Source organism: Pocillopora verrucosa, chromosome 13 (assembly GCF_036669915.1).
Source record: "Pocillopora verrucosa isolate sample1 chromosome 13, ASM3666991v2, whole genome shotgun sequence".
Classification (NCBI taxonomy): domain Eukaryota; kingdom Metazoa; phylum Cnidaria; class Anthozoa; order Scleractinia; family Pocilloporidae; genus Pocillopora; species Pocillopora verrucosa.
The window spans coordinates 15,214,866-15,238,242 of record NC_089324.1 but is presented as its reverse complement, the minus strand read 5'-3'; the positions used below and the strand labels follow the sequence as shown (position 1 = coordinate 15,238,242).

Below are 23,377 nucleotides of genomic sequence, written 5' to 3'. Positions count from 1 at the left end.
ACGACGATAGGAACATCCCTTGCAACCGCATTACTTTGGAAGGAAAGAAAAATCACAGGGTGCCCACTCTCGTCCTAGGAGCTACTCCTTTTCTCTCATTTCGAACATGAGGAATGCTTGTGGATTTTGTTTCTAAGACTTACCTCATAAGTTAAGCGTTTAGAGTAACAATGAAACATGTAAAAATACTGAGAAAAAATGTCAAAATAATAAAAGTAATTACATAAAGTATAGCTAATTAAATCGTATGAAAGTGAGAGAATAATGTTATGTGAAGCGCTCGAGAAGTATGTCAGTAATATTAAGGTATGTGTATACAAAGTATGCTGAGTTTTTGGGAGATTTCTACTCCAAGCGCAGTCTATTAAGTATATTTTGGTTCCTTTTGGCCTCGCACCAGCGGCAAGCATTGTAATTAACAACGTATGAATAAATGGGCTTAGTTGCTGCGTCGGTGAGGGGTACAACAAGATAATTTGGTTTTATAATCAAACTGCACAAGGTAGAGTTCAAATAACGCGAATATATGTATATACCACATGTGTACAGTTAGTTATTTTGTAATGTTAAAAAACCTATTTAACTGGTCGGCAGCACACGCTGCGCTTCTCTATCCACTTTGCTTTTCCCGCCTTATTAGAAATGAGCGGAAAGACTTGACAGAAAAAAAAGCAGTTGGATCATAAATAACTTATTGGTGTGTAGCATTGCTTAGTATTTTCACTCCTTGTTTGTATATTGACGAGCCTGAGGGCCAAGGCAAAATACGGCACAACTCGTAAAAATACTCAGGTATGTCACCGCCATATAAAAAAATCCGAGAAATCCTTTCAGGAAAAGAAACTGGAAACGTATCTCCTGAACCAGCGCGGTGCCACTTACCCTCCGGGCTCTAAAGTCCTCTAAAGGATATGCAATCAAAAAATGAGAATAAGATAAATAATAGTTTATGTTCACGTTGCAGCAAAATTTTTGTGAATATATTCCGAGACGAATTTGTTTCTGATATTAGAAAGACTTACCTCTCATGTTTTATGTTAAGAGTGCCAATGAGAGCATGTAAAAGTGAAATAAAAATAATGTAGACGTTCCTGCAGTTAACTGACGAGGATTGCTAACTTTTATTTGATTCTGGCGTTCTGATTCGATAAGCTGGAAACCACTCCGCTTCGCGTCATGGTTTCCTACGCTTATCTTGTGTTCTCCCAACCTCCCGCGTGTTTACATCAGGCTATGTAAACACGGAAACCATTTTACATTTCTTCATTATTACATGGCAAGGTAGTCTAGAGGTAAATTCGAGAATTTGAAGCAAATTGCGGCTTAGCGTCGGTTTCACGGGGAAGATTGAGTTTGTAGTAAATTGAAATGAAACTATAGTATATGTGCTTGAATTCTGCGTTGGATTTGTGGCCGCCCGATCATTTTGAGCTTGGATTTTCGCTTCTCGGAACGGACGTTCGGACATGCAGTGTGTTGCTCTGGGTTTCTACGACGTAGTAAACTTAGAAATGGATAACTCGCTAAAACGGGTTCCTTTTTAACTTAGTAAGCGGTCAGATAATAAGCGATACCCTGTGGAAGTAAGGTGAGAAATTTTAATTGAAAATTTGGATAACATTCATTTATCCCCATGAGTGGTGATAAATATTGTCAGACAGACGATTATAATTTCGCCACGACTCTTATTTCGCAAGATGATCATCTCACAGCAGAAGTTTGGGTCGCCTGTGGTATGAGTTCAGATAAATTAAGTTTTTTTCTTTCAATTAAGGCGAAGAAATGCGATATTTTCGTCCGTTTGAAAGTTATGCTCTCTTTCTGTTGCAAAAATTTAACACTAGGTACACAAAGAGTTCCATCTCAACCCACCCATGCTACGCATGTCCGCGTTCTTGAAAATAATGTCACGGATCAGGGGGCTGTGCACAAAGAATAACATTAATCAGAAATTTTGGGAGTGTAATGGTTTGTTGCCTTCGCAAGAGCCTCGTCGATTAAGGTCGAGATTTATCGGGATATGAAAGGTTCGCATTTCATTTATTGTATCATTTTTAAGTTGAACGTGTTGTTACCGCTCCACTACTCATAACGCAAACGCCAAACAACTCATATTTCATCACGTACCATGAAAACAACGTCCAAAGTTCATTAGAACATACCCAATCCAAGCACTACATGAACATCAGGCAATTTTTCACGTGCTTGAATTGTATTCCACCAATCAAATTCACATCTGCGCGCGCCCCTGTATTACTCTCTGTTTAAGACTCATTTCCTCGGGAAAGTCCACAACGTATTACATCATCAACATCTGGTTTTTCCGAGAACGTCACGCAATGGTAAAGACATCATTATGGTCTTGAAACAAATAGTGAGTCATTTGCATCCAGTCGTGGTCGAGTGAACATCTTTTGTGGCAAGCTCGAAGCGTTGCTTCTACGTTACCGCGAGCTAAATTTCAGAGGAATTTAATCAAATACTTCTACGTCGTGAGACCACTAGGAAAAGAGTACCCTCTCGACACCGTTCGTGTTAAGTCACCTTCTGAAGAACTCATCAAAATATCTTCGGTCTTGCAAAATTTTACAAATTTACCAGGTTCTTGAGGACGAATTCAACGCTCCGTCGTTGACGAAACGTCGTTTTAAGGTAAGCTCTGAAATAATTTATAAAACCAAGTGTATTTTTGTCTCACCCACTCGCAGTGTTCCATCAGTAACATTGCCATTTTGTCTTAAATAAGAAAAACTTATTACATTGTAAAATAAAGACAATCCGGTATGAGGCGTGAGGTCTTGGTTTCATATAGGTCTTTCAGCAAGTGAGCCGGCAACAACGCACTAGACCATATGATCGCAGACAAGAGCAAGTTATGAAAATGTTATCGATCTAAAGTGCTGTGTCCCTGCTTACTCCATTTTTTTAAGAAGAATATTTAGTGAGAACCGAGAAAACTGAGTGTTACGAGACAATCTGAAGCCTTTTCCTTTTTAATTTATTTTGATTACAAACTACCGTCAACGTGTTACATCCTGTTCGCATTAAAGAATTTGAAAGAAGAAGCAGTTGTCACAAACACATGTTTCGAGGGGAAGATATAAAACGCTCCTTGCTTATTAAATGCTGCAAAACTTGGCAGGTATTTTCAGTCAGAGAAAAATTTAAGGCGACAAATCAAAATGCGAATTCTTTAACACAGATTTGACTTCTTTTGAAAAAATGTTGGCAGAAATGTTGTTTTCGCTTTTGTTTTCTTCTAACAAAGGACTGTATGCATAATGAAGTATGGGGCTGTACGGAAACTTTGCCCAGAGATCACCTCAACTTCATTTGGGAAGGTTTCTTCTATTCTTAGAGTTAAAGTGACAAGAGTTCTTTCGTTTTCTCGTAAACGGCGACTAAAAAATTCAGCCGAGTCGTAGGACGCAGTGTTCCTTTGCCCTTCTGCACTTTCAAGTAGCCTACCCAAAGACGTAAAAAATCCTTCGATGTTGGTCAGCCAAATCCGTGCACCTTGCATAGTGCTTCTCAAACTTCACTGATCATCTGCCCCTATTTCCGCCATTTTGAAAGTGTTAGTTTCCGGGGCTTCTTGTTTAACCTGACTTCCGGTCATTTCTATTTCCGCTTCCTCATCTTTTAATTTTATTGAACATCTTTTAGTTATACAAGGTCACGCGTGAATGAGTCAGGAAAGCGATGTATGTTGCACAACATCGATGTATGACATCCAAAATCGATGCATTCCGGATGGAATTGATTTATGTTATTTTAAGACTTGTATTATAACGCATAACAATAACGTAATTGAACAAAACATTAATGTATCCATGTTCGATATTATGTCCGTAAAAGAACCCCATATCGCACATAGATTTTGGAATAAATGATCGTCTTCTTTGCTCTTTTTTTTGTCTTACATAAATTGACGAGTGAACCACATGCTCCTCGTTCTTGTTCGCCATAACTCGAGTGGGAAATTTTACGAAAATTTGAATTGAGATTCCCTAATTGCATTTGTTTGTTCCACATAAACTCATGAGTGCACCACGTGCTGCCCGTTCGTGTTTTTCATTGAAGGCATTTTGGGTGGCGAACATTTATTTATTAGTTTAGTTTGGAATGACGGAAGGAAATAGTCCAATATGAAAGAAAGAAAACATTAGAATTGATCCGAGTCATTTCGTTAGTGCCATACCTCCTGACTGTGGTGTACTCAAAGTTCTACGGAGCATGCCCGAATGTGTGGTTGCAAAAACAATATAGCGCGATCGGTAAGAAGTAAAGATCGTGTAGATTATTGTTGCTTTTAAAGGCAAGAGGAAATGTAAACCCGGGGTAAAATTGTATCAAGTAGAAAGACTTCTCAGCAAGCGGAAATCGTCGAACAAAGTTTCCCATCATGATAATTGTGCAGAGTTGCAAACAGTGGACTGCTGATTTTATGACTAGCGTATTTACGTGTACACTATAATAAATCACATTTGAATTACCTACTTTAAAATGCCTGGCTAAATTTCCAAAGTGGCTACCAAAACAACGAAAAAAAAAGTGCCCATACGGCGAGCGCTTTCTATATTTTTCGCCTTGTTGTGACACATCCCTGGTGAAAATCTTTGAATGATCTTTAACGATCCTACAAGATCTTTATGAGAACCCTTAAAGATCTTCAAAATTCTTGTTAAGATCTTCAAGGATTTTTTATTTTCTTGCCAGAATCTTCAAAGTTCTTGTCAAGATCTTCAAGGATCTTTCATTTTCTTGCCAAGATCTTTAAAGATCTTTCATTTTCCTATCAAGACCTTCGAAGATCTTGTCCGGATCTCCAAAGATCTTGACAAGAACTTTAAAGATCCTTTAAAGATCTTTGAAAATTCTTTGAGGATCTTCCAAATTCTTGTTAAGATCTTTGAAGATCTCTCATTTTCTTGCCAAGATCTCCAAGGATCTTTTTCTTTCCTGCCAAGATCCTGAACGATCTTGGCAGGAAAATTTTGAAGATCCGTAAAAATGAAACATCCTTGAAGATTTTGATTTTTTATCCCACACATTTCTTTATAACTGTTTCTTGGCCAAGGCCTGGAGAGGTCAAGTATGATCGATATCTCGGATTTCTGGTAATGGAACACTACCTTGTCGTCTTAAATAGAGTAAATTCATACTTAGAAACAAAATTACCATCAGAAAAGCAAGTAGAAGGAGGCAGTAAGGGAGGGGGTGTGCAGACTTTTGGGATATGTATATTTCTTTTTCTTTTGCTTCCCTGACCTAGTCTACTGATTACAAATTTTATTTCGCCAATTAAATTCCATTATGCCGAATTAGACTTCGCTCCATCACGTGTCATTTACTTGTAAACAACCTGCATTTAATCACGTATTCTTACCTCAATATCCAACCCCACTGGAAACAATTCCCACTAAATGCTACTGATAGTGAACTTTTAACGCAATTCATCCGCGTTCCGACTTTTTCTACGAATAAACTCGGCTTTTAACTACCTTGGACTTAATCCAATCGCGTGTTTATTCCTTGTAAACAATCTGCATTTTATCAGGTATTTCACACACAGTGGGTAAAGTCCAGATAGGCAACAACCAATCAAGGAGCCCTCTCTCAAATATTATCCTTTTCTCTTGTGAAATGTATCTTCATTTGGTCGAGATCGTAGTATATCTTTGGTTAGAGTCTACTGGAGATACAATACAGTTTCAGTTTGCTTTTCGTAGTAAAATTACATAGAATTATATTTTTCAGGCATCTAACTGTAGACCAATAATTTTTATTTTCTCCCTGAAACGGCAGTAAGCGTGGTCTCTTTCGCAACTATTATTTGGTCTCATCACGCTACGCGCTCTCTCTCCGTCGGGGAATTGATGGCGTTGTATGACGAGACCAAAAAACTGCTGCGAAGAAGAAAACAGTAAGCGTGGCACCAATCCATTTTATTTTTGCTTAGAAGTATTTAGACAATAGAGAAAATAGTCCACAAGATACCTGTGTGAGTTCAGCTAAATTACCTTTTTTCTCTCTCTCTCTAAGGGTGAAGTAATGCAATATTTTCGATCTTTTATAAAGTTACGCTCTTTTTCTGTTACAAAAATGAAAACATTAGGTACACAAAGTGTCCCATCTCATCCCACCCGGTTAAAAAAAAAAAAATAAAAAATAACTCTTGCATGCTACGCATGCCTATGTTTTTACTTGGAGGCCAGAAAATTCACAATACACTAGATTAGTGTAAGTGACATTAGTGCATGACCATTACCTTGCTTTCTTGAGCTGTACTGGGAAATATTGGCACTATGACATTTCTATACTGCCGTAACCTTGGGCCAACATTCCCTGGTAAAGACTCGTGCTCGAATGGTTAGTAAGAAGTGAGTACTGGGTTTCGGAAAAATGATCTACACTGTACATGTATCTCAGGCTATTTTGAGTTCCAGAACAATTGATTTCCATGTTACTCTACATGTCTTGAGTTTTTTGTAAGTGATATTTAAAAAACAACCAGTCTTCATTATCAGGATAATTAAAGTTAGCATCAAAGACATATCAGGCATCCTCACCCATTTCCGATCGCCTCCTCCCCCACCTCCCCCACCAACCCGGTCAGCACCTAAAAACAAAAGATGTGATTTGCCAACTACGAGCTGTCAGTCTCATCTCGTAAAATTCACGTAAACTGGTTATTTATTTATTTACGTTGGAGTGTTGGGCAATAACCCCCGAAAAAATCGAGCAATTGGCAAAAGACCCTCCCCCCTTCCCCGCATCAAAAATCTACTTGTCCGTCATAAGGTACCTTTTACATTATTCCAAAATAGGTTTCATCCCGGAATGAAATGAATTTCATACCGCGTTTACATGCAAGATAATTTAGATTATAAAAACAAGTAGTAAAAAGAAGTATTTACGTCCCTTTTCTATGCTTCCCTCGCTCCTACAGAGGATTCATACAGATATGAGTGTCGTACTGCGTTTACTTTACAGAGGTACAAAAGGTCGTCCAGAATAAGTGTTTCGTTCTGGAATGAAAACCTCAATAAACTCCTTCAGAAATGACTCGTTTCGAATAATTTTACTCTGGTATCATGTGGCAACCGAGATAAACTCGTTCTTGAACAAAACTCATTCCGATATCATGTAAAAGGCCCCTAATAGTTTTTATTCCCAGAGCATCATGCTTTGCTTTCCTGCCAGAATTAAAAAATTATATAATTATAATATATAATTATAATTATAATATAATATATAATAAATTTCAATAGCGTTGAAGCAACAACCCGCTTTGAACTGCTACGCTGCCACTGAAACAACGATTAGTGACCACAAAAGTAACATATTGTAATATTGTCAATTCAACATAAACAAAAATGTTCATACAGGGTAAATATTCATTTGTTTTGGTATCAATTATTGCGTGACTAGCTTCTGATATAACTGGGATAGGGGAAAACACAACGTAAATGCCCAAGCGTAATATAATGACCGAAACAGCTTATTGGTCTTATAAAATCATAAATAAACTAGGTAAGAGTGTTATGTTAGATTTTGTTTTTAAATTGTAGTGATTTATGCCTCGATATGCCAATAAAAGATGGCGACAAGTAGGCACACCTTGTATATTTCCTAGTCGCTAGCAAGTAAACTTTGCCGAACTTTGAGTTCGTCTCACGATAGAACAACACAATTACACAAGAAAATTTTAACAGTAACTTTATAACCATCCTTTTGTCTTTTAAAAGCTAGAAGCTCAGTATATTCTGTCATATCGGTCATTGTTAAAACTGTCTTTGTTTTGATGCTACTTTTCGACATAGAAAAAGTATGTCGGACAAAAATATTTACCAAAAAATAAATATTTTTTTTCCAGCCTCAATAATGTCAGGGGATTAAGTTTAGATGATAAAACAAAGGATTATGCCGACAGAAATACCGGAGGTCAAGTAAATTTCGTTACATGAGGTCACACAACTCGGGTAAAATTCAGAATAAAAATTTGCATATTTGAGCGGTCGAACGAAAAAAAAATCATTTCACAAAAACTGAAATATATTTTCACAAAAAAACTACACCACAATTATTAGGACATATTGGGATACAAAATATGAAAGTAGGAGAGAAAACGAATTTGGGCGACTTGCCGCTGTTTGTGTGATGCATGTTGACATTAGCTCTTAATTGGCTTCTGATTTTGTGTCTATGTATCCCTCCCATTCTCAGAAGGGAAAAAATATTTATTTTGCAACTGGGTAATATGTTGACTGATGTTTATAACCATTTTCAATCACCTTCTTTTCAGGCAAGGATGACTTAAAAGAACAACTTTGTAAGAAGCATTAGTCTTCTTACAGTTGCTATGGCTACAGGAAGAAGTTCAATTAAAGTTCCGTGTGAAAATGAAGACTTACCTGACAAAGAAAATGCACCAGATTTTGACGAGGACACTTTACGAGGTGAGCAAGGTTCAACTTCGGCTTCAATTGTTGTTAGAGCAATTTCTATTCGATCAGTTTCAAGAATGCCAGCAGATGTGGAAAAGGATATATACAGTGTATGACCACTTTAAAGGATATTTGACCAGTCATGACTCTCTTCTATGATTACAATATGCTGTTCATTGAGAAGATCTATGACACAGAAACTTTTGCTATTTTCTTTTCTAACAGTTCAAAGCAATAACACAAAGTTATAATAAGTTAAGACTTTATTTGATCATCATATAACATCCATTGTAAGTTTGCATCATAGGTACCATCATCATCATCACCATCATCTTTCTATTTTAATGAAACATAATTACTTTGAAACCTTCAAAATTCCCTCCTTTCTCCTCGAGAAACCCACAGGCATTTGATCTTCATCCAAGCCAAAGAGGGTGGGCGGGGGGGGGAGAGGGGGGAGGGGACTTAACCCTGCCTGACTGGCGTTAGGGAATTTGAATAAAAACTGTCACATCTAATTTCCAGTAGAGTACAAGTGTTAATTATCATTGAATATGGAGGTGTTTTAGGTAGATAGTGTACTTTCACTAACAAATGGCTCAGAAGAAATAAGACTTCAAGGTCTAGGTTTTAAAGCTTGGTCAATTAGTTTTAAAAGCTTGATCAATTAGTTGAAAGTGAAATTGCTAATTATTTCGCCTTTTACATAAGATTGTGTGGGGCAATTGAACATTTTATTAATTTTTCCCAGGGAATAGGAATTTTAGGAAACCTATCTCCAAAATCTCTCATCTCCAGGGGTTTGCCTCGAATTAAGTGATGCTTATAATTCTCATCATTATTCTTACCCATGTTGTCACTTACATTGTAAGCATCATCATAACTATTGAAAATCTGCAGATTTGAAATCTCCAGATCTTGGCAGCTCTGACTATACACGAATAATTATTAACTACGACCACAGACTTTGACACCCATTTTTAAATTTTTTTTCGAATTATTTTATTTTTTCTTTGCAGCCACAGCTGATGTTTATAGGAATGAGGGTAATGAGGCCTTCAAGAAAGGAGATTTCATCAATGCTATTCATTTTTACACCAAAGGAATTAAAATGAACTGCAATGACAAAGAACTGAAGGCCAAACTGCACAACAACAGGGCAATTGCACATTCTAAACTTGGTAAGATGATGAGAGTTTTAATATGCATTTTTTTTTCTATTTTGAAGCTATTAAGTTGTCAGTAGTAGTTTTCTGAAAAAGGTGATGATTTTGAATGCATGCCCGGAAAAATTTACATCTTATCTTGGCCTCTCAAATATACAAAGAAGTAACCTCTTACCCCAGATATCAACGAGCATCACAAGTTTTTCCCAAAATTATAGTAATGGTAGTTGGTTTGCAACATGTATGGTTAATCAGAGATATTTATTTCAATAACAGGAAATCACCAGGATTCACTAAGGGATGCAGAAGCAGCCATTGAGTTAAATCCAACTTTCCTTAAGGCAATTGTGAGAGGTTAGATATGTTAGCTGTGCTATAATAATAGTAATAAAAAAAGAACTCAACACTCTAAAGTTAAATGAGGTTAAATGGAGTTCAATCTTGTCTCAATTGACTTTAATTAAGAGTAAATAAGAGTAAATAAATGTACATTTGAATCCAGCTCTTGACTGCTACGCCATTACTTCCATTAATCATGATGAGAATATTATTTTGAACGGGATGAAGAACTCAATGCGGAATGCAAAGCAAAATTTCAGCATGAATATTTTAGTTCCTTAAGTTCAATGAGTCACAGGTGTCAGATATGTTAAGAGCATGTCCACGAGAGCACCGGAGAGTCGTGCTACATGCCATCTCACCGATTTCAATGAAACTTTGCCAGTTTAAAGGGTCTACCCCAAAACTCAAAAAGACAAACTGGTTTCTGTTTTTTTTTTTCTGGGGGGAGATAGACAACCCCCCCTTTTTTTTCTTAGTTTTCACCAAGAAAATCGCTTCAAATAGGTAAAATGTATGAAGGTCTTACTACGATGGTATTTAACCAATTACTTTGAGGATTTGCACACATATTTTTACATCCTTAGTTAATGTCTGCTGCAAGCATCAGTCAGTTTGATTGACGGCTTGTCAATCAACGGAGGCAACTACCGTATTTTTGTCTTGGATGACTTTTAAAATCTGCGACTGTGACAAGTTTCTCTTAACTACACCTGTCACGCACTTCTTGCTCTCGGCGGTCACTTGACCAAATAAACCTACATTTTTTAGCTCTTTTTTTAGCTCGAGATTTTTTCTAGGAATGGAAAATTTCACGTTTAGAGAGATGCATGTAGACGAAAAATCAATGGCAAGATCGTAGCGTTTCTTTCTTCAGTCGTTTATTACTTTGAAGATTTACTAAAATCAGCAGATATGGCTTTTGTAGGGCACAAAACATTCATTAGTCTATAATTTGATTGTTTAGCATCATCATTGCTCATTTTAGGAGATTTTAAAGTCACATGCTGCGTGTTGGTTGATATTACTACATGTTCCAGTGTACTACAACTTCGGCTTTTGCAGACGAGAAATTCTGCCCTCTCGCTCGAGAGCAAATATCAATAGTTCTATTGGACTAAAAACCGTGCTTCTATCCCGAAAATAAAATTCAAATAGTGTTGTCGTTGTCACTTACCGCCATCGAACATTTCCATGCAGAACTCCGCTAAGCTAACATCTGTTGTGTGACCCGAAGACTCTCCGTAGGAATTATTCAAGCGCGTTGTTCATGCTGTCTGCTAAATAACAATTTCAGAATAATCTGCAGATCTCTATGACTATTTGCCTGCTTCGATTGTAAAATATCTGCATATTTTTTTCAAGCATTCTATCACTACATATAAATCCACATCTCTCTAGATCGAGTGTTGCCGGGTTAAATTGCGTGACTTGTAAAATTTTAAAATAAGAATGAGCCAGCAGTAATTTGACGAGTAGGCTTCCTGAAAATCTCCCTTGATGAAATCCCAAGACATAGCCAGTTGTTTTCGTGAGCAAAGACAATAAATATGAAAGAAAAGTGAGATGCAAATATCTTTTTTTCTTTTTTTAGTTTAATAGCAGCTGTACCCTCTCCTGCAGTCTTTCTCTAAATTTTGCAAGGTTCCTCCTTATCTTCTGCCTTGTTCGGTCAGTTTCGAATTCTGAAGCTAGATCATTGGCATCGGCCTCTCCGTCCTCATTCATATTTACAGAGGGGGACCTCATCAATAAACCAATTTTTGTTACGGCAGATAACCGGCTGAAGTATCGAGCGATTTGCTGCTGTATCAACCGGTCAGTCTTAGACAACATTTCTGACCGGTGTCGTCTCTTAAACTCTCTCGATATTTGGGAAATCACATTAGAGGCGGTTGCCTTACTAGTTTCCTCCCTTGTCCAGCACACGTCTAGGAGATAATTCTCTGCTTTCTGAGAAAAGGTGGCTGTTTTTTGTGTTTTCCAAAGAGCCCATCCAAAGTCCACTTGGCTAGTTAAGGATTGTTCGTCAGAATTTTTACCTGAGGTCCGACCTTGAACGTAGCCATCCCCTATAGAATGGCAAGCCGGTCTTAGTCCATTTCCTCTTGATCTTATCCTAGGCGCAATTTTTTTGTCGGCCTCACTGTGTTTGTCTTTGTCAAGGTACATTTGGATGGCAGCCAATGACTGAAACGTCCTGATACATCCTTCTTTTAGCAAGAATATCTTGCTTTCTTGTTCCGTCTATGACGGATTGGGTATAGTTCTCGCGATGACCCACGTTCAGAAATCTGTGCACGTTGCTGATAACCACCCGCTTCTACGATTAGTTTGCTGAAGGTTTCTAATGTGATGAGCCTAGTGAGACCCTGAGGTGCTTCAGACCGTGCCAGTTGGTCTGCGCTATAAACTTGTCGCAGTTCTTAAGTCAGAGAGAGGATCGCCCACCTCTATCTATGTGAGCGCCTCTACAGTACCTGCGTATCCCTAGCAATCATATGATATAAAGTTCATCTCAGTCACAAATCACCAGTTAGGAAAACTGATGTTCAGATAAGCGCTCTTCTTGCCCTTCTTCCTTATTCATTGCCGACTCTAAGATAGCAGCTACAGTACGCGTTCTATTTAGGTTTACAGTCACCTTGCCGCTACCAGGAAGACTCGCTACCAGCTTTGATTTCTTCTGCCATCAGTAGATTCATCTCTCTCTCACTTTATGTCTCCGATTTTTATGAGGAGGATACTGGCATTTACGAACCCGAAGGTCTGAATCTCACACCAAGTGGTGCACGATATTTGAGGTACATCGTGAAATCTCGGCCTTCGTAATCTCCAAATAAGCCAATACGCGCTAGAATAAGCTCCATCTCGGACGAAACGCATGTTTGGGATACACCGACGTCTCTCAAATGTTTTTTTTAAGCTGTATACCCACGAATTTAGAGGTATGAGCTGTTGCCGTCCCTGTCCAGCGCGAGAAAAATAACATTTGGTTCTACAGTTAGTTGCAAAGGAACAAGACAACTGCACCATCTTGACTTTATCAATTCGAGTGTTAGATTGAATCGAGGGCTTTTTAGACACTCGATTTCTTATATGGCATCACTATGAAGACGTACTAGAACTGATACACCTACACTACATAGGATTAAAATGTCTGTTGCGCTGTTGCGAGAAGGAGGAAAATATTACTGGAAGTGTAAACTCTTTTTAAAAAGAGTTTCAGAGACGTTTCAGAGATGTCTAGTTTTGATCGGCTGTCACAAAAAAATGACCCCCACTTAAATTTACTAGGAAAAATGAACTTACCAACTCCTTGTTGAAAAAATTGGAATTCATTTGACCGATACGCCGGTTGTTTCAATTTTGCTTTTTCCTCGGGCTGCTATAAAACAGTTCATAAATTGACTAATGAATAAAATATTTTGAAATACCGTTCGGAATTTGCCTTTTTTTCTGCGTGCAAATCAAGGGTAGACAAAGTTTTTAAAACATTTGACTAGAATTTCATGGAGTTCACCTCGATAATTTTCGTCGGCCAGAGTCAAGACGCGCCAAGGTAAGGGACACCGCCCTCCAGTAAAATAATTTTCCAAAGAATAAACGTGGCAAGCGTGAGAAAACGCACATTTTTTTTATCATTGGGATCAAAGCCCAATAATGTACCTAAATTGGTACTTACGGTATCAAACTATCGATTATGACAGGGTGAACTTAATTTTTCTGTCGAGGTCGACGTGACTTCACATTAAAAGCGTTTTTGACGGAACAAACTAGTAAGCATCACTGCACGAACTGAGAAAGTAAAAACTTGTATTTATCTCCCACGCGTTTCGTCTGACAATAGTAGACTTCATCAAGGATTTTTTCAATTAGGGTAAATAAGCTTGCTCATATACAAATAGTAAATAAGTTGTCTCTTTGCTATTGAAGCCAATGGATAGAATTCGCCAGGTGCGCCTACGGTGTTATACATGCGTGAAATTTTCCGGACGTTACATGTACGAGTACGTGATACGTTTGAGGGTCACAGATTTAGGGTAAATATTTCACCCCTCAACGTCACGCAATGTCTCTAGTTTATAGAGGTCTTAGAACGTTTCATTATATGGAGTTGCCTTCCGCGGGTAGAAGGCTACAAGCGAATTTCTCAGGCGTAATTGCCTTTGATTTCTTAATTGATGCTGTCGCAAACCTAGTTTTTGGGAGTCACGAGACAAAAAAAACTTATGAGGACCTAGTTTCATGTTCTAATGGAAATAAATAGCAAATAAAAACACATTTTCTTGAGAAATAAAGTCACAAATGACGGGGGTTCTCTGAAACAAGTAGTGATAGAAAAGGATTTCAGTTCTGGTCAACATTGACTTTTCACGGCCTACTTCCAAATCTGAGGGAACGCACTGAGGGAATAAAAAAACATAAATGTGTGATAATGCAAGCAAGAGAATGAAAATCCAGATGAAGAAAAAGGAGAAAACATAGGAACCCGTGTTGCAGCGTGCAGATATCTTTCGAGCCAGACCCACACACCTAAGCCCGACACCACCCAGAGAAACTCGAAAGAGTCCTGTATATGAACTAGCTCGCACGTGCACGCAGGAAAGGCCATGACAATCAGCGAAAATAATAGCAAATGCAAATGATATTTGCGGTCAAAAAACAGAAAAATAAGATAACAGAAGGATTAAGAACTTTCTAGAAGTATCTTCTTGAAAAAAAAAGATGAACAATTTTTACTTCTCATGAAAAGTCACGCAGTAACCCTACAAATACTATTTCTATACGTGGAATTTCTTGATGGTGGAAAGTGGAAAAAACATTTTCCAGTCTTATTTTCTGGAAACATGGCGTAGTTAATGAATTTATGGGGCTATTGATATTTCCTATCAAATAAAGGGGGCAGAGTTTCCCGTCATGCGCGGTATGGAAAAGCCGAAGTTGTTACACTCGGGAACTTGTACGTCAACAAGCAGGCGACATGTGACTTTAAAATCTCCTCTCCTGTTACAGTTTCCTTATTGTAAACTGTGCGATAATGATAATAGACGATCAGAGTATAGGCTAATGTTTTATTCTGTACAAGAGCCCTATGTCCTTTTTTTAGCAAATGTCACAATCGCAGATTTTAAAAGGTATCCAAGACAAAAATACGGTGGTGCCCAAAGATTCTTTGGATAAATTTTCAGAGATGAAATGATGGGTTATAAAGGGTAATTAAGATTAGTCTTGTAGCTTTCTGGCAACGGAAGATATTAGACCTCAAAGTTGTAAAATATTTAGATGAATCGAAAAGTCTAAAAACACAGTCGTATATTTGCCTCCGTTGATTGACAAGCCGTCAATCAAACTGACTGATGCTCGCGGCGGCCATTAACTAAGGATGTAAAAATATGTGTGCAAATCCTCAAAGTAATCAGTTAAATAGCATCGCAGTGAGAGCTTCATATATTTTACCTCTTTGAAGCGATTTCATTAGTGAAAACCAAGAAAAACCGGGGGTGGTCTATCTCCCCACGGAAAAAACCAAAACAGAAACCAGTCTGTTTTTTTATTTAATTTTGGGGTAGAGCCTTTAAACTGACAAGGTTTCATTGAAATCGGTGAGATGGCATGTAGCACGACCGCCCGGTGCTCTCGTGGACACGCTCTTAAGTCACTATCTAGCTGTTTTAGAAAGAAGGATCAGGACTTACCTTACTCTTAGTGTTTTTGTGGGAGTTGTTGATCCCAATTTAATTGTTCTTAGAAGTTTCAGTTGTCTGTAAAGCTAAATAAATCTAACTGAAACCTAATAGGGCCTGTTTATTCTTTTCCGTTTAGTTTCTTTGTTTCGTTTTGTTTTGTCTTTTTTTTTTCTTCTGGTCTGTAATGATTTCAATGGTTTCAGGTTCTTTTCTCAAAATTAAGCTACAGTAATAGTATGCTTCTTTGTGTTGTTGCCTACAGGAGCCGCTGCTTGTGTTGAATTGAAGCGATTTGAAGAAGCAATCAGTTGGTGTGATAAGGGACTAGCTGTATCCTTTGAAGGAATCGTTCATTTTTAACCGTGGGTATAAAAAAAAAGTTTCCATGATTTGATGTTTCAAGGGAGAAAATACAAAGAAGGGTATTAATTATGATGGGAACTTGTCAGCTCATATACTTTAAGTGTGTGTGATTAAAAATATAGGAGACGTTATTACCTCATGACTTATTAATGAAATTACTCCTTTTAGCCAATTTGACTTAGTTCTACTATCCATGCCAATAACTGTTACATTAGTTTAAATAACCCTTTACTTTCCCAGACCAAATTTGTAATTATCCTTACTGTCAACCATACAATTCTTGTAATGTTAGTACACAGAATTTAGTATTGCATCAACTAACTATTTTCAAATTGATATATATTTTTTTACTCTCAACACTTATCTGATTGATATTGTATTGCTATTGTAAGGAGAAATTCTCTTTTGGTCACTCACGGGAGTTAAAGGGTTAGAAGACTAATATTCATCCAGTTTATACATAGTACTTGGGTAGATCATCTCTCTAAATCAAGCCAGAACAAAAAGCTCGGTAATGTTTACATATCTTATGCAGATTTTCTTGCCTTCGACCTTTTTCCACTACTTAGAGACTCGGAAACTTTCGTCCTGCTTCCTATGAACAAATAAAAATTTTAAAGACATGTATTTGTATTGTAGACTCATTTCTTCCACTGCTGTAAAACATTTGTCTGATGTAAAAGCTATATTAATTTAAAAATTGAGCAAGTGCTGCTCAGTTTTTGGAAACTAAGGATTAAATCTAGATATTTCGCGTTAAATGTTGAGGCTGCACACAGAAAAAACATTTTTTGAAGTGTAGATTTACTTCATAACTGACTTTAAGACTGAATGTTGATAAATCATCTACCTTTCATGCAAAGCCCTCCTAGTGGGCCATTTTATACTTCTGTAATTAGTTGCTAAGCCTTTGATTTGGAGTGAGGCTGAAGGTGACCTTGTTGTGATAGAGACTAGTATCTAGAAACGATAATAACAAAGTAGTTTGCATTTTAAAAGCAGCAAAGTTTTTATCATAACAAGGTCACCCTTAATCATCGCTCTTGTTCAGAGGCTTGGGAACCAAGCACGCAAATGTTAAAATGGACTATTACATATCGATAGGATCAGAAACATAATCTTTTTTGTTTTTTCCATGTTTTTAACCCTTAACATACAAAAGTTTGACAAAAACAATAGGATCTTGTTGTCATTAAGACTTCAGTCTGTCAGTGGAGTGGGAGATAAGTCCATGGAGGAAAAAGATCCTATTGGTCATGACCACGGTAGTGCAAGTTCAGGTGATGTCACGAAAGTCATAGATCTCTATAATCGGGGAGAAGAAGCAATAGAGTACCTCAACCTATATCTTAAAAAAGCTAAAGAAGTAGGAGACAAGCATGGGGAGAGTGTTGCTTATAACAGTCTTGGCAATGCTTATCACCGTCTGGGTGATTTCAAAAAAGCCATAGAGTACCACAACCTACATCTTAAAATAGCTAAAGAAGTAGGAGACAAGCATGGGGAGGGTAACGCTTATTGTAATTTTGGCAATGCTTATGACCGTCTGGGTGATTTCAAAAAAGCCATAGAGTACCACAACCTACATCTTAAAATAGCTAAAGAAGCAGGAGACAAGCATGGGGAGGGTAACGCTTATGGTAATCTTGGCAATGCCTATCAGAGTCTGGGTGATTTAAAAAAAGCCATAGAGTACCACAACCTACATCTTAAAATATCTAAAGAAGTAAGAGACAAGCATGGAGAGGGTAATGCTTATAACGGTCTTGGCAATGCTTATCGCCGTCTGGGTGATTTCAAAAAAGCCATAGAGTACTACAACCTACATCTTAAAATAGCTAAAGAAGCAGGAGACAAGCGTGGGGAGGGTGGTGCTTATGGCAGTCTTGGCAATGCTTATATTAGTCTGGGTGATTTCAAAAAAGCCATAGAGTACCACAACCTATCTCTTAAAATAGCTAAAGAAGTAGGAGACAAGCATAGGGAGGGTATTATTTATGGCAATCTTGGCAATGCTTATCACAGTCTGAGTGATTTCAAAAAAGCCATAGAGTACCACAACCTACATCTTAAAATAGCTAAAGAAGTAGGAGACAAGCATGGGGAGGGTAGCGCTTATGGCAATCTTGGCATTCCTTTTTTTGGTCTGGGTGATTTCAAAAAAGCCATAGAGTACCACAACCTACATCTGAAAATAGCTAAAGAAGTAGGAGACAAGCATGGGGAGGGTAAAGCTTATGGCAATCTTGGCCGTGTTTATTTAAGTCTGGGTGATTTCAAAAGAGCCATAGAGTACCACAACCTAGATCTTAAAATAGCTAAAGAAGTAGGAGACAAGCATGGAGAGGGTGGTGCTTATGGCAGTCTTGGCAATGCTTATCAGAATCTAGGCGATTTCAAAAAAGCCATAGAGTACCACAACCTAGATCTTAAAATAGCTAAAGAAGTAGGAGACAAGCATGGGGAGGGTGGTGCTTATGGCAATCTTGGCAATGCTTATTGCAGACTGAGTGATTTCAAAAAAGCTATAGAGTACCAGAACCTACATCTTAAAATAGCTAAAGAAGTAGGAGACAAGCATGGGAAGGGTAAAGCTTATGGCAATCTTGGCCGTGTTTATTTAAGTCTGGGTGATTTCAAAAAAGCCATAGAGTACCACAACCTACATCTTAAAATAGCTAAAGAAGTAGGAGACAAGCATGGGGAGGGTGGTGCATATGGCAATCTTGGCAATGCTTATATTAGTCTGGGTGATTTCAAAAAAGCCATAGAGTACTACAACCTAGATCTTAAAATAGCTAAAGAAGTAGGAGACAAGCATGGGGAGGGTAACGCTTATGGCAGTCTTGGCAATGCTTATTTTAGTCTGGGTGATTTCAAAAAAGCCATAGAGTACCACAACCTACATCTTAAAATAGCTAAAGAAGTAGGAGACAAGCATGGGGAGGGTGGTGCTTATGGCAATCTTGGCAATGCTTATAACAGTCTGGATGATTTCAAAAAAGCCATAGAGTACCAGAACCTACATCTTAAAATAGCTAAAGAAGTAGGAGACAAGCAAGGGGAGGGTAACGCTGATGGCAATCTTGGCAATGCTTATTTTAGTCTGGGTGATTTCAAAAAAGCCATAGAGTACTACAACCTAGGTCTTAAAATAGCTAAAGAAGTAAGAGACAAATCCTCGGAGGCAATTATCTACTCTTCACTAGGACACGTTTTTGAGTTGCAAGGTGGACTGTCAAAAGCCGTTGAACATTACCAAGCTAGCATAAACTTATTCAATTCCTTGAGAGCACTTCTAAAATCTAAAGATGAGTGGAAAGTTAATTTTCGAAATCAGCATCAAATGGCGTATACGGGTTTGTGGAGAGTTCTCGTAGGACAAGGTAATGTAGATGAAGCCTTATTTGTTGCTGAGAAAGGACGAGCTCAAGCTCTGACCGACCTCATGGAATCCATTTTTTGCGGTGGAACAAGTCACCACAAAGGAGAAGATGAAGATTTCACAGTTTTAAAAAACGTTCCATCAAACACTGTCTTTCAGGCAGTGGACAGAGCTAACGTCAATCTTTGGGTTGTGTCCGAAGGAAAACAAGTTCGGTTAAGACAAAGCAAACTCAAAGGTTTTGTTTCAGAGAATAGTGAATCTAGCCAGTCCTTTGAGTCGTTCATGCTCGGTGTCTATACACAACTTGGTGTTCGTTCTAATGTGAGATGTGAGAATCGATCTTTAGATGCATTGAGGGCGGGCCGTTCAAAAGTGGATGAGAAAACCAAAGAAGCCAACCCTCAACCTCACATCCAACAAGACGGATGCTTGAGCACTTTGTACGATATCGTTATGAAGCCGGTGGCTGACTTGATTGAAGGGGATGAGTTACTCATTATTCCTGATGGACCCTTGTGGATCGCTCCTTACGCTGCATTGAAGGATGGTAATTCTAAATACCTGTGTGAATCGTTCACAATCCGAGTCGCTCCATCGTTAGCAACTCTTAGTCTCATTGCCGATTGCCCAGATGATTATCACAAAAGCAGTAATGCGTTACTTGTAGGAGATCCGTGGGTATCCGAGGTTACTAACAGCGAGGGAGAGAAAGTCCTCGAGCAGCTTCCGTGTGCTAAAGAAGAAGTAGAAATGATCGGAAAAATTCTGAATATCACGCCAATCATTGGCAGACAGGCCACGAAACGTGAAGTGTTGAAAAGACTCAGTTCCGTTTCCTTAGTTCACTTTGCGGCACACGGATGTCCGGAAACTGGCGAAATTGCTCTTACACCTGACCTAGACCGAATATCTACTGTGCCTACGGAGAAGGAGGATTACATTTTAACGATTCGAGATGTGTTGAATGTTCAACTTCGCGCCAAACTTGTTGTGCTCAGTTGCTGCCACAGTGGTCGGGGCGAGATCAAGGCTGAAGGTGTGGTTGGCATTGCGCGCGCTTTTATGGGGGCTGGTGCTCGGTCTGTTGTGGTGTCCCTGTGGGCGATTGATGACGAGGCTACTCTCCAGTTCATGAAATGCTTTTATCAACACCTTGCAGAAGGTAAACCTACAAGCAAGTCACTGAACCTGGCCATGAAAAGCCTCAGAGAATCAGATGAGTTCCACGAAATCAAATACTGGGCGCCCTTTTTGCTGATTGGAGATGACCTCACGTTTGACGTGATGGCAAAGGAAAGAGAAAATTTGAATAGAAAATCAAATAAATGAGAAAATGTTTTTTTTCATCTCAAAAGAATGAAGTAGGAACTTGGAAGGTTTAAATGTTCCTCTATTTTAAACAATTTTTGGCTATTTTTCTTTACTTTTTATTTTTTGTTAAATGGAACTTGAGATGTGCAACTTTACTATGGTGAAGAAATAAACCAGTCTATTTCATTATATTTTGATCAGTGGAATTGTCTTTTTTTGTTACCTTAACAAATTTAAATGCTTGCGAAGAGAACGAAATGCAACAAGGCCTCTGTTATGAACGAGGTTTCCATTTCCACCAACATGTCACTCAGCTCTGTTCCTGTATTACAATCAGTTGTATGGAAAATAATTTAAAGTTTATTTCTTTTACCCAACCAGGGGCTTTTCCACCGGATTTTAATTACCTTTATGCTCTAAGCTTTTGATAAGCAAAGAAACAATTCGTCATTTGCAAAAGTTGGCGAATTTTTATTTCCAAAACTTTAATTGAATATGTATGTGAATTGAATATGTGAATTGATCTTAGACCGTTTTCTACATCATAAATTACTTTGTTACAATTTACCTTCATCTTTACAAAAAAATTGATTACCATTTTCAAGTCAATCCATTTTAATGCAGTCTAGTTCTGTCAGTGCCAAGATTGCCATTGTAAGCTTAATTTGAAGTAAACATCAGAGATGATGTTATTAAATTTACTAACCATATGTTAGAGACATTACACCTACTTTTAGGGGTGTAGCCAGCCTCTAGTCCCGTAGGCCCGGCCTATAATTGTTTTCTGCCCGCTTGACTTTTACTAAAAGATAATATGACTCTTGCAAATGTTGAAACAAAAATTGAAATTTGTGAGGGAAGAGGCTTACATTTAGTCAAAAAGCTGGCTACAACCCTGTTTTCAATCAAACGAGTCTGGCCAATTTTTGTCCGTTTTACCAAACACTTCTCCGTTCGTTTTAAAGAACGACGACAGAGAGGCTAAAAATTGTCCATGTAATCTAAACTAGGAAAGAGGGACGCAGAGTTCACTATAATTAAAGTTTCCATAGGTGCGACTTTTATTGTATGTGACATGGAATTTGTTGTTTCTAATACGACAATATTTACGCTCATAAATGAGAGAAGTAGTTAACGTCAGCCATGTAATCCTCAATGGGAATTATTTTGGTGAAAAGGCTCATGAATTAATGTAAACCTAGTGCGTAGTTGAAAACGTTCAGGGCTTCAGGATAAAACTTCTTATTGTTGAAAATCACCTCTTGAAATTTTTTCATCGCTTTAAATTTACCTCAGCATGATTTGAGGATGTCTGATAATATGCGTGGTTGAATATAATGTAACTAGGATTTTAAAAACATGCTGGGACAGTTTCAACTGAACATGGTTTGTATAATGTCAGTGTATTTCGTGTGAAGTGTTTTGATGCTATTTTAAGTTGAAGATAATAGTTAATTTACCTTAGTTTATATTAATTAACTCATGAACTCCCAAGTTCTGAAGAAAAATTCTCCCAACTGATAAGAATGTGTTTCTCTTTGCTGCCGCTTGTTCCGAGAATTCGATGTAACATTATGTTTCTAGGAAAAGATTATCCTCCAGTATGGATTTTCTCGAATTGTTATTGACTCCATGTTTGTCGGTGTATTAATACCGTGAGGAGAATTTAAATTATGATCAGTCTTGGGAGTAAATGGGTTCATTTTAGCGTCTCCGTTTAGCGCATATTTTACTTAATGCCTTGAACGATTTAATGCAGTTTCTATTGTGATTATTTTTTTACTTCTTTGTGTAAGAGAAATATACAGTGTATAAAATACAAAAACTGCGTTGATTTACATTGTCTGTCTCCATATTCTTAGGATACACGTAAGATGTAGAGAAAGCAGATCCTATGGGGACTTCAATGCTCGTTTTGACCAGCGCGCCAAGTTAATAATGTGTGCAGCTAACAGTGTACTAACATTCCATGTTTCAAGCCCCCGCCCACTTAACAAAAGCGCGTCATCTCTTCGATTGTGTCTCTTTCATTGTCTATTGTTCTCCGTATTGCCACACGGTTTTGAACGCCGACGGACGTGTTCATATTGTTACATGTGTACGCCTTTTTTTATCTTTTTCCTCACACAAGTTTTTACACCTTTTCACATTTGCGCATCCCTTTTTTTTTCTCCTTCGTCTGGTTCCTTCCATTTTTTTTTCATCGCAATTTTCCTCTATTCCCATCTTTACTCGCACCTCTTTTATCGCCCTCAACTTTGTTCTTCTGCGCCCTTCATAGGACGCGACTATCTCCTTGTCTGTTTCAGTTTTCACTCGTCTCAATCTTCGCGCAACGTCTGGCTTCTTACAACTCATATACCTCGTTACTCCCCTATAGTAGTTGTGATCATGCGTATTATGTCCACTTTGGGATGGTGTCCTCTTAAAGTCATCTCCAGTAAAATCTCAGTTTTCCTTTCGATTGATTCCTAGTCCGCAGGGTGCCAGTGCTTGCTCTCCTCAGTCCTCTCATCATAATAGCTGTTATAAGGCGGAAGAGCTCCCTCCAAGTCTCGGCGACATAATCGGTGCATTTTGTTGGAAATGAGTCCCTCAATGTCCAAATTAAGGCCTCTTCTATCATCTGATTGGGAATGGGTCAAACTCTCGCCCAGGGTCCACCTACAT

General features: G+C 38.1%; 1 protein-coding gene across 2 annotated transcripts; it reads left to right on the top strand.

Moving 5' to 3' along the window:
- Positions 1 to 1,968: 1,968 nt before the first annotated feature.
- Positions 1,969 to 22,804, top strand: LOC136276867 (tetratricopeptide repeat protein 28-like). Of its 2 annotated transcripts, none has more exons than XM_066160784.1 (6): positions 1,969 to 2,027; positions 8,309 to 8,462; positions 9,470 to 9,631; positions 9,893 to 9,970; positions 15,908 to 15,975; positions 17,171 to 22,804. In XM_066160784.1, the coding sequence occupies exons 2-6, from the start codon at positions 8,366 to 8,368 to the stop codon at positions 20,723 to 20,725; spliced, it is 3,960 nt and encodes a 1,319-aa protein (XP_066016881.1). In that variant the 5' UTR covers positions 1,969 to 2,027; positions 8,309 to 8,365; the 3' UTR covers positions 20,726 to 22,804. The 2 variants fall into 2 exon arrangements, with proteins under 2 accessions (XP_066016881.1, XP_066016880.1); XM_066160783.1 differs by lacking the exon at positions 1,969 to 2,027 and adding an exon at positions 2,258 to 2,652.
- The last annotated feature ends 573 nt before the right edge of the window (positions 22,805 to 23,377 follow it).